Here is a 12817-nt window from a genome sequence, read left to right as displayed (position 1 = left end):
TCAGTCGGGCCATCTGATCATTCTGATTGGCTGTTCAGCTACTGCCACCTGCTGGTATGAAAAGGCATTTCTTCTTACGCAGGCGCAGAACGGACGTGCTACTTGGCCGTCGGCTGTCAAGTGTCGGTTTGGTGTGTCAGGGCAACTTTGGACCCAGACACTGCCAACGTGAGCCAACCCCGCAGTCTGCTTTCGTCACCACTAGTTCGTCGGTGTCGGCTTGGTGTGTTCCAGGCTTAAGTCTTTAGTAATGGGATGAATTTGATTTGAAATAACTCATTATTATATCAAAATTTCTGTCATTAATGACTCACCCTCATGTCGTTCCAAACCCATAAGACCTTCGTTTGTCTGCGGGAACACAAATTAAGTCGAACATGTTGTTCCACACTTACGAATGTGGAACGACATGAGGGTGAGTAATTAATGATAGAAATTTCATTTTTGGGTGAACTAACCCTTTAAGATAAAGACTTCAGGTTTAACAGAGTTGAAGAAAAAGTCTCATCTATGTGATTTAAAGTGAAATAAATTAGTTCTTATAGCAGATTGCACTATGGAGATGTTGACATTGCTCCAAATGGGCTGTATTATGCGACTGCATTTTTTGCACACTTGAATTTGTTACCTTAGCATGCTTATGCACTACTGAAAGGAACAAACCAAGAATGACCCTTCTTACCCTTCCAACCTCACTAGTTTTAAAGCAATGTGATAACTTTGTTGACACAATCACAATGTAGCTTTCGGAATGAACATCAGTGAGGCCTGCCATACATTTCAGTTCAATTACCTCCAATATTTATATCACTGGCATTATATTTATCATATTTATGATTATGTTTTACTGTTTGGAAATGTTTGATGATATTTTATTTTAATGCAATTACTACTGTGTTTTTATTATTATTATTTAACCAGTTGGGGATCACATATCTTAACATAACCACAGTACTCCAATAGTCCAATAGCCGAGGTCAGACCTGTTAGTGTAGAACTGGTGCATGTTAGGTAGATTGTTGCTCAGATGTATCTGACAAACACTTAAAAACTCTATGCCAAATGATCTGTTTTTGGGGCTTCAGGTGTCATACATGATGGTCCTGATCTTAGCAGACCAGCATGGTTTTAAATTTAAGCCACAAATACAGTCCCTCAGAACAGGGCCGATTTACCCCAACCCCTTTAATGCTATTATCAAATGACAAACATTAGACTCTGAAATCAAGTGGTGCATGTAAATACTAGTAAACCAATCCCCTTAAACACAACATGCAATTTCCTGACGCTTGCGCAATGCAGCCACTGACATTTGTGCTTAATGTGCGGAAACAGAGCTAATGCATCAAATATATCTGTCTATAGAAAGGGAGTAAAATCAAGAAAGCAGCCCAGAGGCAATACAACCATATCAAGTAATTAACTGCACTGTTTATTTTTTTTTACCAAAAGGGCTTTTGGATCAAAGTAAAAACCAATTAAGAACTTAAAAGTCCATATGGGTAACGTAAATACCTGTATGTAGACTTTATGCATAAAATGCAAGTGGCATACATACTGACATTTTTATATATTCATATTAATATTTAAAGCAACAATGTTGGAAGAAAATATATTGAATGTTAATGTATTTCATCTCAGAGGGCGACACTTGATATGAATTGTCCGATTTCATTTCGAAGACAGCTGTGATTTGATCTATCTGTGTACGTGTAAAAAGCTAAAATTGTGACATCACAAGGACAGGCCTGACGGCAGAGCTAACTAACAATGCTGTTACGTGATTTGGTAGGGTTAATGTCTGTACTACTATGATGTCATAATGTCATTAACACGGTCTTTGGTTTTTAAACAGTTTAGAAGGGATTGTATTATAGTTTGGTTGGCAAAATCTCTTTTTTACATTATGAAAAGTAGGGAGAGGCTGCAATACAGATATTTTGGTTTGAAAAATGGGGGTCCTGATATGTTATTACCTCTGAAACCCACTGGATAACTATGCATAATCAAACTATGTACATATATATATATATAAATATATACACACAAACATGTTTGTACATGTGAATTCCAAAAACAAGATGTTTTACCTGTCCTGAAAAGAAACAGATTTGTGTATTCACACCAACTTGTTTTGCTCAGACCATGCCATCCTGGGGTTTCCTCTTCTCAGGGTGCCCTGTCAGTGCTCACTTGTACTGAGTGACCTCAACAACTGATTTCGGGCCAGTTTTCTTTTCATCCTGTCATGTCGTCTTTGCTTGTTCTGGTTAAAATTGAAGACTGAAAAAAAAAAACATGATGACAGTTCTCTGTTTTTAAGGGCAAAGATCGTGATGGCTTGTCAGCCATCAAGCATTTGGACCATGCATCCTTCTTGATGCATATTGCCTTTTTGTAGGGCCGAATGTGTCCATAAATGCTGATCAAGAATGTGTTTATTTATGTAGTTAGGTGATGTGAGAATGTGCAGAGCATGTTACATTGAGCCCTAAAGGAAATGGATTGCATCATAACCCATGTTTTAGAGGAGGAACAAGGATGATGTTCTCATGGATGATGTTCTCCTGTCTGTATATTCTAATGTACTGTGGTAAAAAAAAAAAAAAAAAAAAATGACATGATGTATGAAACTATAATAACATTTTTTTTTCTTAGTATGCAGGTGCTGGATAGCCTGTTAATGATAATTTAAAAACTACTCGTTAGTTACACTTCGCATTATTATGATAATGGTATATTGTTATTATTATTCTGAGATGGATTACCACTATCAATGATAATCTTAATTTAAGTACAAAGGCTGAGAATACTAATGCACATAGGATGACAGGAGGTCTCTGAAAGATCTGTCGTTTCCACTCTTGCTTGAATGTTTCTGTTTATTTTGGTTGTTGTTTAGCTCCATCTGGTGGCCACAGCACTCTTTTGGCTCTTTATGTCTGTAACAGCATAAATGATGTTCAGTTGAACCGTGTTGACAATCTGGATAAAGTCAGACACATAGGTCACTCACTGAGCCACGTTGGCCATTTGTTTTATTAGGTCTCCTAAACTAATTTATTGCAAAATTTGTTATAACCTTGGCTTTACATAAACATTTCTTGTTGTAAAATGGTTTTATCTACAAAAGTGTGTCTCTGTTGGTTTATTATATGGGCCTATAATTCTCTCTCAGTCTGTTTGTGCCCACGGTTACATTTGTTCACTCAGACAGATCTTCCAAACCCCATGGTCTCCTGCAGCGATTGTGCAATAAATTGAGGTTTATATTTTTATATTGTGTCTTTTGACTTTCTTAATCATTTGAAAATGGACTGTTGATGTAAACAGGATATGTCTGCTTTTATATTTTGACCTCCACTTCAGGTTATTCATATTTGCCATGTTTGTTCTCACTTGTGTGATGATGTGCTTGTGTGACTGAATTAATATTATTATATTGCTTTATATATTAAATCTGCCACCTTTGAACTGTATCTAACTTTTCCCCCTGGATCCATATGTATATTAGATGCATATTATTTTATAACACTTCTCAGCCGCAATACATAATGCTAAATGCTGTATTACTGTGCAAAATACATAATGCCAGTGCCAGTTTACTTTCTTACTAAATATAAATCAACATGCACATGATATACAGTCAAACCAAAATGTAATCAGACACCTTGAACATTTCATTCATTAATACAGTTTATTCACTATAGTTTAAAAAATAATGTTAATAAAATATGACAAGATCTCAGAGTGTCAGAATAAATTGATCTTAATTATGTCAGATAACACTTTAGCAAAACATGTTCAGCTCAAAGTGTCCAAATTTGTATCAATTTTACTGGTAGTCCACTGTATGAAGAATTTTTGGGTATAATATGTCACAGTTTACTTTATTTAGCTATCCTCACTTACATAAAGAACTATAGTGTCCTGCACCCACTAGTAAACATATATCAAAAAAATGTCTGAATAGTTTTTGGTTTGACTGTATGCAATGTTGCCAACATTTACAGACATTGAAAACATTTGTTCTCTAAAACAAATTAAAAATATTTCTTCTTATTGGATTTTCTATTTATAGAAAGTACATTTTAAAAGTCATTTGTGGCCCACATATGGATGTTAGAGTAAGGTTATAGATGATAAACTAATTAAGTTTCAACCAAACTAGGCTATGCTGTAAAACAGTGCAAAACAAGTGTATCTCTTTCAACCGGTGCAAGAAGCTTTCGCAAGATTTATTTATTTATTTATTTATTTTGGATGACACAATTTGTGGCTTAGTTACCAAAGTTTTATTTGTACATTGCAGAATTGCGGAAATATGGTGCATGCAAATGTTTTTGTTAAGGGCATTTACTTTAATGCTGCATTTAATTCCTTTGGCTTTTTAGTTGCCTATTGTTATAAAACAAAGATGAAGAGATAAACATTCAGAAAACATGTCGACGAAAACCGCAAACTTTATGCCAGCGCACGTCACGTTTGTGTTGCTATGACCACGATACGATGTGAGATCAAGAGGGGTTCAGCTTCATGCAACGTAAATCACTTTAAAAGGAAACATAAAGCGAGGACACCTCCCATTCTCATCTACATCTTAAACTCTCACTTCCTCCATGATTTAGAGTGAGATCTGGCCATAACTGCTGGCATTCATCCGCTTCTCTCCATCTGTCAAACGAGCCCAGCGCTTCATCCTCTCGCCTCAGGAGCCAGAGTCCCTCCCCAGCCACAGTTCTCAGGTACAGTGCCCCGTCCCATCATATTGTGTGTTGTGCTCCTGTCCGGTGTTTTTGGTTACCGTGCATAACTTTGCATCTTCGCCAGCCTTTCAAAACCTAGTAAGCTGACTCTCTAGACAGCATGTTGGGCGCGCCTAAACGCTCCTATACGGCCTAAAATGTTGTTTAGTTTCACTCGGTTTAGTTTCTGCTCCTTAATGTTGAGAATTTCCATTGCTAAAAGTGTCTGTGCCTTTCTGAGCTGTGGTAAGGCCACGGTTAAACATTTGAGGAAGTTTTGTAAGAGAACTAAACAGTATTTCCAGATAAAGGTGAAGCTGAGTTCTTCACTCATTCTCACAGATATTTGCATAGAATGGTGTAGTTTGCTCAACATGAACTAGGAAGAAATAGATAAAGACAGAAAAAGAATAAAGCACTGTAAAAATGTTTAAATTCATCAAAAATAATAATTTTTTTTTAATCCTTAAAGGGATAGTTACCCCAAAAAAAGAGAATTCTGTCAAAATGTACCTTCATGTCGTTCCAAACCTGCATGATTTTTGATGTTTGGCTGAAGAACAGTCTCAGTCAGGATTAACTTTCGATAAAAACGATTAATGAATGGTGACCAAGAGGTGTCAGTCCCTCGATTTATGCCTAAAATATTCATTTGTGTTCCAAAGAAACAAAGCCTTTATGTGAAAACTAGTTTCAAAGTTTCAACTAACAAGTGTCATTCGCTTCAATTATTGTGAGAAGTTAAATGAATGGAAACATTTGCACAGTCTTTCTGAACCAGTGTGTTTGTGTGAAAGGATGTGGTGTAACTGAAGTTCTGAACATCTCCTGCGCTCCCACAGTTGCTGCGGTGTTAGTCCAGTTACAAGTTTCCTTTATCAGTCTATCTAATGCTTGCATCTTTCATTTTTCAGTTTACTGAGAAGTTTCTGTGAGAATACAGGGCTTCAGTGATGCATTGCAAAAGAGAGTGACATTTGTTAGACAACTAATTAAGCATGTGCATGAGACTGCATTTGATATAGTGATGAGAAAGGAAAAACGGCAATAGTAAGAGAGAGACAGATGAAAAGAAGGTAAAGTGCACTATTACTAAAAACCTGCAGACAACGTGGCATCAGACTTGGAGAAGTAGAGCATTTTCTTCTCAGTTACTTCTTGCTAGTTTCCTCTTTCCTTCCTCTTTCTTGGGGCTTATTGCCTACATACTGTTTTAAACATAGACAGATGAAAAAAAAAAAAGTGTTTACAGGAATTCATTCAAATTCAAAACAATTTAGTTATTAAACCAGTACAACGTGTGTGCAAACATACTAAACCCCAGCAAAGTGTTAAGATCACCATCAAAAGCAGGAATTGGAGTCAGCCATTTTCACCACAAATCACAAATACAGAAATACCTCAAAAAAACAGCTTCCTGTAATGAATACATAACCATGTATCCTATATTAAGATACACATTTTTGCAACTAAATGGTTGGAAACATAATTTACATACATTTCAGACACTTTTATCTAAAGCAACAAAAGGTGTATGATTCATCAGTTCATGCATTTAAAACCCCCAACCTTAGCATTGCTATAGCAGCATGCTCTACTGTTTGATACTAAGTTTACTTTTCCAGTTGTTTCTCATATTGATATTGTTTTCTCTCTCCATCCCTGTGTCTCCTCCTCCTCTGTCATTCCTCAGGTCATCATGTCTAGGAAGGTGGTCAGGACCAGCAAGTTCCGCCACGTCTTTGGCCAGGCGGTGAAGGCAGACCAGTGCTATGATGACATCAGGATCTCCCAGATGACCTGGGACAGCAACTTCTGCTCCGTCAACCCCAAGTTTGTGGCCATGATTGTGGATGCCAGTGGTGGAGGAGCTTTTATTGTCTTGCCCCTGAGCAAGGTGCATACAGATAGCACTCATTAAGCTGAAATTAAATGCCAAATTAATTACAGTGTTCATATTGTTGGGCAGTGGGTGTATATATTGTCCCTCATTCAAGGTTACACACACACACACACACATATATATATATTACGATATTAAGTTAGTTGGACTGAATTAGGGCTTGATCGTTTTAGGTTCAACCGTAGTTTTAACCCATTACCTGTTTCAAATGCTCTTCTGAGTTCTTTGAATTTTGAACTCTAGATATGTCATGCAGCATTTGTCTAAATAAGGAAGTTCAAGGTTGAGTTTCATATGTACGTGTCACCAGACCTAGCATCTCTTCTCTTTCTGCTCTCTTGCATCTTGTTTTTGCCATATTTGGAGTGCGCTGCTGTCAGCCCTGCACAGGATGTGGTGACAGCTTGCAGATTGAGTGAGTGACAAAAACTATGAGAAAATGACAGCTGCCACTTGATGTGCCTACATTTTTCAAGTGATCAGCTTGGTTCGAAATTTGAATATGTAGTTTTTACTTCATAAAGCTTTCTGATATTTTCAAAAACAGAAATATGGCAGAAACTATTTTTTTTGTCTTCCTCTTTTTGTCCTTGTTGAGTTTATTTCATGTGTCATTTCATGCTTTTTTTCTTCTCAGTCCATCATCTCAGGTCCTCTGTTTCTATATGTTACCCTGTCTGCACTTTTGGGTCCTACACTAGAGAATGAATGGGAGTTCTGTCATATTCAATCTGCTGTGCATCTTACACTCGGTGCGTTGCTCAATGGCAGCCATTGTTTCCCAATGAACACGAGAATCCGAGTCAAGCCCTTTCATTTTGTTTGGGTGGCATGAGGAACTTTTGAAAGCTCAGTTTTGAAACTGATAACATGATCATCAGCTTTTGAACACACTATTGAAAGTCATGCATGCCATGAAAGGGGGAATAATACGAAATTCACATATTTTTCTTTTTTTCAATTCATGCCGATAATACCATTTGTAATTCATATTTTTTATTAAATTAAATATTAATGTAGTGCTTTCAGACTTTTGGACCCCATTGAGTTAGACTCTTTAGAAATAGATTAATTTGTTGTTCTTTAAACTTAACCAGTCACTTCCTCTGACAATAATTAAATCATCTTTAGTCCAGTGTTATTTCAGTGTTACTCAGTAATATCAATGACATAATAAATAGTATTAGTAACATTGTATGTTAGTATAGTATCTATTAATATTTTGAATTGTCTATTATTTTTAGATGTTCACTTTTCATCTTAAGTTTATTTTTTTGTGCTTTTGACATTTATATTAGTTTTTTTTATTATTATTTAGCTTTGATTTATTTTATTTCAGTTTCAGGTTTTAGTCATTTCTTTTCTTTCAGTAAGTTGCGAAAGCAACATTTCTAATTTTCCAGTTAAGGTTTTTAAGTTGAGCTTTTTCATCTAATAATATTAATATTTTATTTTCAGCTTTATGTAGATTAAGTTAACAATATCAACATTTTTCAAGAATTTTCATGTTTTTTTTTACTTACTGCAGCCCCTGTGAGAGAGTCATAATTCATAGCCTATTCTTGTTTATGGACTTGCACACAACACTCACATTTAACAATAAGATTTTTGCAGAGTGAATGTGCTCTCCGTGTGCATGATGGGAACTCCTGCACGGTGCTGTCCTCTCTAAACGGGTTAGTAGTTATTAGGCGTAATTGAAGGCATAGCTGTAAAATTGAGATCAGCTGACACAGCCCTCCTCATCTGTCTGAGATCTCTCCTGCTCTTTTTCTGCTCTGTTTGTCAAAGTTTTAGAGACTTCATATTCTATGTTTAGTCATTTGAACGACTTGTGCATGAGTCTATTTGTGTACGTTTGTGTTTCCACTCCTTCATACCAATGTTTACCTAATAGTAACCCATTTGTCCCTTTTGGGTCTCTGATTCCTGTTTTAGACGGGTCGCATCGACATGTCCCAACCCACTGTCTGCGGTCACACCGGACCCGTATTGGACATTGAATTCTGCCCACATAATGACAACATCATTGCCAGTGGCTCTGAAGACTGTAGTGTCATGGTGAGTGACTTGAGCCATTAGCTTAATGGTTTGATCAAATGACATTTAAAACAGTTAATCAGTTCTTGTGTGAAAACTCTAATATAATCCATAATTATTGGACCAGTGCCATCCACATCTACTGATTATCATAAATATCTAATAAATTAATGATTAATACAATTATTTTGCTTAAGTAATAATATTATGTATATAAAATAGCTCATACTAGGCTTGCTACAATATACGGTCATGTCGGTTATATGCATTATGAAAATATATATCGGTTTAAAGGGTGAACATTATGAATGAAAATGCCTATATCATTCCTAATAAACATTAAATAATGCTCATGTGTACCTGTACTTTTCATAGACGAAAAAAAAAACAAAAAAAAAACACGTTCTGTCTTTTAACTCTTAACTCACACTACTTATTATAACATAAGGTCAATGTTGTTGTGTAATAGATCTGGGAGATTCCAGAAGGAGGTCTCATATCGCCCCTGAAGGACCCAGTTGTGAAGCTGGACGGGCACTCTAAACGTGTGGGCATCCTCAGCTGGCACCCCACGGCCCACAATGTGCTTATGAGTGCAGGTAAACCAACATCCCAACAGCCAAAAGTGCATTTATATACAGTCTTGAGCTACATCTATGTATGCATGGCTAAGCACACTCATTCATGCAAGCATGCCACTTTTAAAGCTGAAATGGTATGATAGCGCCCTCTGCTGATTCTTCACAAACACTTCTTTACACAAGTTTTTGCTTCCTTTTCTCTATATCTTCCACCTCAACCTCCCTCCTTCCCCCGATACACCTGATTTACCTTGTTGGCCATCTCTCTCTTTCTCTCTTGGTTTCTGTCTGCAGGCTGTGATAACGTGGTCATCCTGTGGAATGTGGCTCGTGGAGAGTCAGTGGTGCGCATTGACTCAGTGCACACTGATCTGATCTACAGCGCCTGCTGGAACAGAAACGGCTCTCAGATCCTTACTGCCTGCAAGGACAAGAAACTACGAGTGTTCGATCCTCGCAAGGGCACCGTCATCTCTGTGCGTGCATGCCTTCAATGTAAAAAATGATAATGCTAACCAAAAAAAGGATGCATAGGGGATAAATAAGTAATGTGTTTGCAGTGTTCACCAGAATCGCCACATTAATTTGATCACATCTAGTAAGTCTTGTGGTTTTAGGATGGATTTGTTGCTGTACTTAAAAAGATTAGTTGGTTGTAGGGTTTCATGTATTTTTTATGCATTTCATACTAATGAATCAGCACATAAGACTAATGTAATGAAAATTTAAAGCCATAGTGAATAACAGGAAATCTTTTAAGTGTTAATTTAATGTTTTCTTAAGGCGCAGTCACATTTGCAACATTTTGCAGACAAAAAAGTCCATTGTATTTCAGTAATTTAGCAATCACAGCTCACATGGAAGTTGCTTTTAAACCAAGCAGCTTTCTGTTAGCCAACGCAGTGAATCCTCATAACCAACTTGAATTCCTTTTGAAATGACTTAGATTTCATCCTTGACCGCATTTTTGTCTTTTATCATTTCACATTCAGTGAATGGATTTAACCTTAAAAAATAAATAAATTGAACTCAAACTTGTATATTTTATAGCTTATACATCTTTTTCTTTCAGCTTCATTTCGGCCAGCTTATTTTCTGCTCATGTGACCTCTCTCTGTGTAAATGTGTGTGTGTTTCAGGAGAAGGACAAGGCTCACGAAGGTTCCAGGCCAATCAGAGCTGTGTTTGTGTCTGATGGCAAGATCCTGACCACCGGTTTCAGCCGCATGAGCGAGAGGCAGGTGGCGCTGTGGGATCCTGTGAGTACATCATGTGATTTAGAAGCTCTCTTTTTCAGTTTTACAATCAAGTGACTCACAAAAATGTGTTGTTTGTGGTTGCAGAACAACTTTGCTGAGCCCTTGACCCTGCAGGAGCTGGACACCAGCAGTGGAGTGCTCTTACCTTTCTTTGACCCTGACACTGGTGTAGTCTACCTTTGTGGCAAGGCAAGGAACTAACACAAGTTTTACGATCATGTAGAGCTATTTGTTCATGAAGTTATATGTTAAACAGTGTATATGGTTTGACAGGGTGACAGCAGCATCAGATACTTTGAGGTGACAGACGAGGCGCCATACGTCCATTATCTCTCCATGTACAGCAGTAAAGAGAGTCAGAAGGGCATGGGCTACATGCCTAAGAGAGGCCTGGAAGTCAACAAGTGTGAGATTGCACGGTAAACACACCCAGCTTTCACCAATGCCTATAGTGTAATTGCTTTGTCCCACAAAACATATTAAAAAATATTCATTATTTTATATGTATTTTAGGTTCTATAAACTTCACGAGAGAAAGTGTGAACCTATTGTCATGACTGTGCCTCGCAAGGTAAGTTTGGTTTTAAAGTCAAAGATCAGTTTAAATGTTGTCAAAAGTTTGGGGTCAGTAAGATTTTTGTTTGTTTGTTTGAAAGAAATAGTTTGATTCAGGAAGGATGCATTAAAGCTACACTTTGTAAATTTTTTGATTAATAAAAAAATAACCATGTTCCAAACCATGTGTTTACTTTACGCAGATACCCTTTGATACATTTATAATAATGATTTTTTTTTTTTGAGCTTTTGGGACAGATTTTACAGGAAATTGCATATACAGCCTACATCTTTCACCTGTGCATGTCCGGTAAAATCCAACTGTGGGTATCGTGCAGTTAAAACTTTGCAATCTAACAAGAAAAACTGACCATTTAAAGGGTTAGTTCACCCAAAAATTAAAATTCATTCATTAATTACTCACCCTCATGTCGTTCCACACCCGTAAGTCCTTCGTTCATCTTCAGAACACAAATTAAGATATTTTTGATGAAATCTGATGGCTCGAGGCCTCCATTGACCGCAAGATAATTAACACTTTCAATGCACATAAAGTTACTAAAGACGTATTTAAAACAGTTCATGTGACTACAGTGGTTCAACCTTAATGTTAATGCGATGAGAATACTTTTTGTGCGCCAAAAAACTTTATTAAACATTATGTAGTGATTTACGAATCTTTTATTTCGAATCAGTGGTTCTGAGCATGAACCATTGAAATTTCAAAAAGTTTCGAAATACTTATGACGTAACGAAGCCTCGTTTACTGAAATCACGTGACTTTGGCAGTTTGATACATGCTCCGAACCACTGATTTGTAAACAAAAGATTCGTAAAGCTTTGAATTTATTTAAATTTAATAAATGAATATGTCAGCCCTGGTCAGCATACAAAATGCCTTTTAAAAACAGAAAAAATCATATCAGCCCCAAGTTTTTGAATGGTAGTGTATGAATGCCACACTGTTGACTTAGTGCAGCTTATTTGTTTTACTGTCTTAATCCAACATTATCATTTCCTTGCTTTAGTCTGACTTGTTTCAAGAGGACCTTTACCCTGACACGATTGGTCCAGAGCCATCGGTGGAGGCAGATGATTGGTTTGCTGGTAAAGATGGGGAACCAATTCTGATCTCCTTGAAAGACGGTTTTGTGGCTACCACCAAAAACAAAGAGTTCAAAGTCATCAAGAGCTTGATGGCCACAACATCCTCTTCCTCGAACAACCGACAGTCTGACAGCGGGGTACGAGAACAGCCTTTTTAATGCATTTTATTTAACCCCAAACACAGTGAATTGTGTATAAAACTGAGTTTCTGTCACAAATGAACTCATCCTGCCTTTATTTCTCTTTCACATACAGGAAGTGCAGGCCTTGCAGAATGAGGTGAAGGAGCTGAGAGAGATAGTTGAGCAGTTGACCAAGCGAGTGAGCCAACTGGAGAGCAAGTAGCTGAAGAGAGACCCCAGTAAAATGAGAAATATCAAACTACACACACAGGATGTGTAAATAATGAAATTGCAAAGGTGCATATATTTGTAGAATCATGTGAAGAGTTTTCACTGGAAACTATTTTGCAGACCAAATTTTGCTCTTCAGGGATTTAGCCTTTTTTTGTTTGTTTTTTTAATTTTTTAACTTCACTAGATTTGTTTGAAGCCCATTTTAATATATGTTTTATAGAATTTGAAATAAATACCAGTGTTATTTTAACTAAGATTTATTTATGTGTCA

At 36.9% G+C, this 12817-nt stretch overlaps 1 protein-coding gene across 1 annotated transcript; it reads left to right on the top strand.

Moving 5' to 3' along the window:
* The first annotated feature begins 4578 nt into the window (after positions 1–4578).
* Positions 4579–12815, top strand: coro1a (coronin, actin binding protein, 1A). The gene is made up of 11 exons (XM_067381947.1): positions 4579–4745; positions 6439–6642; positions 8587–8709; positions 9158–9287; positions 9564–9745; positions 10409–10528; positions 10613–10717; positions 10802–10947; positions 11042–11099; positions 12112–12327; positions 12446–12815. Exons 2-11 carry the CDS (start codon positions 6445–6447, stop codon positions 12533–12535), a joined length of 1368 nt encoding a protein of 455 aa, XP_067238048.1. The 5' UTR covers positions 4579–4745; positions 6439–6444; the 3' UTR covers positions 12536–12815.
* Positions 12816–12817: the final 2 nt, after the last annotated feature.

This window comes from Chanodichthys erythropterus, chromosome 3 (genome assembly GCF_024489055.1).
Source record: "Chanodichthys erythropterus isolate Z2021 chromosome 3, ASM2448905v1, whole genome shotgun sequence".
Lineage (NCBI taxonomy): Eukaryota > Metazoa > Chordata > Actinopteri > Cypriniformes > Xenocyprididae > Chanodichthys > Chanodichthys erythropterus.
Note: the sequence above shows the minus strand (reverse complement) of the source record. Positions and strands in the feature narration are given on the sequence as shown.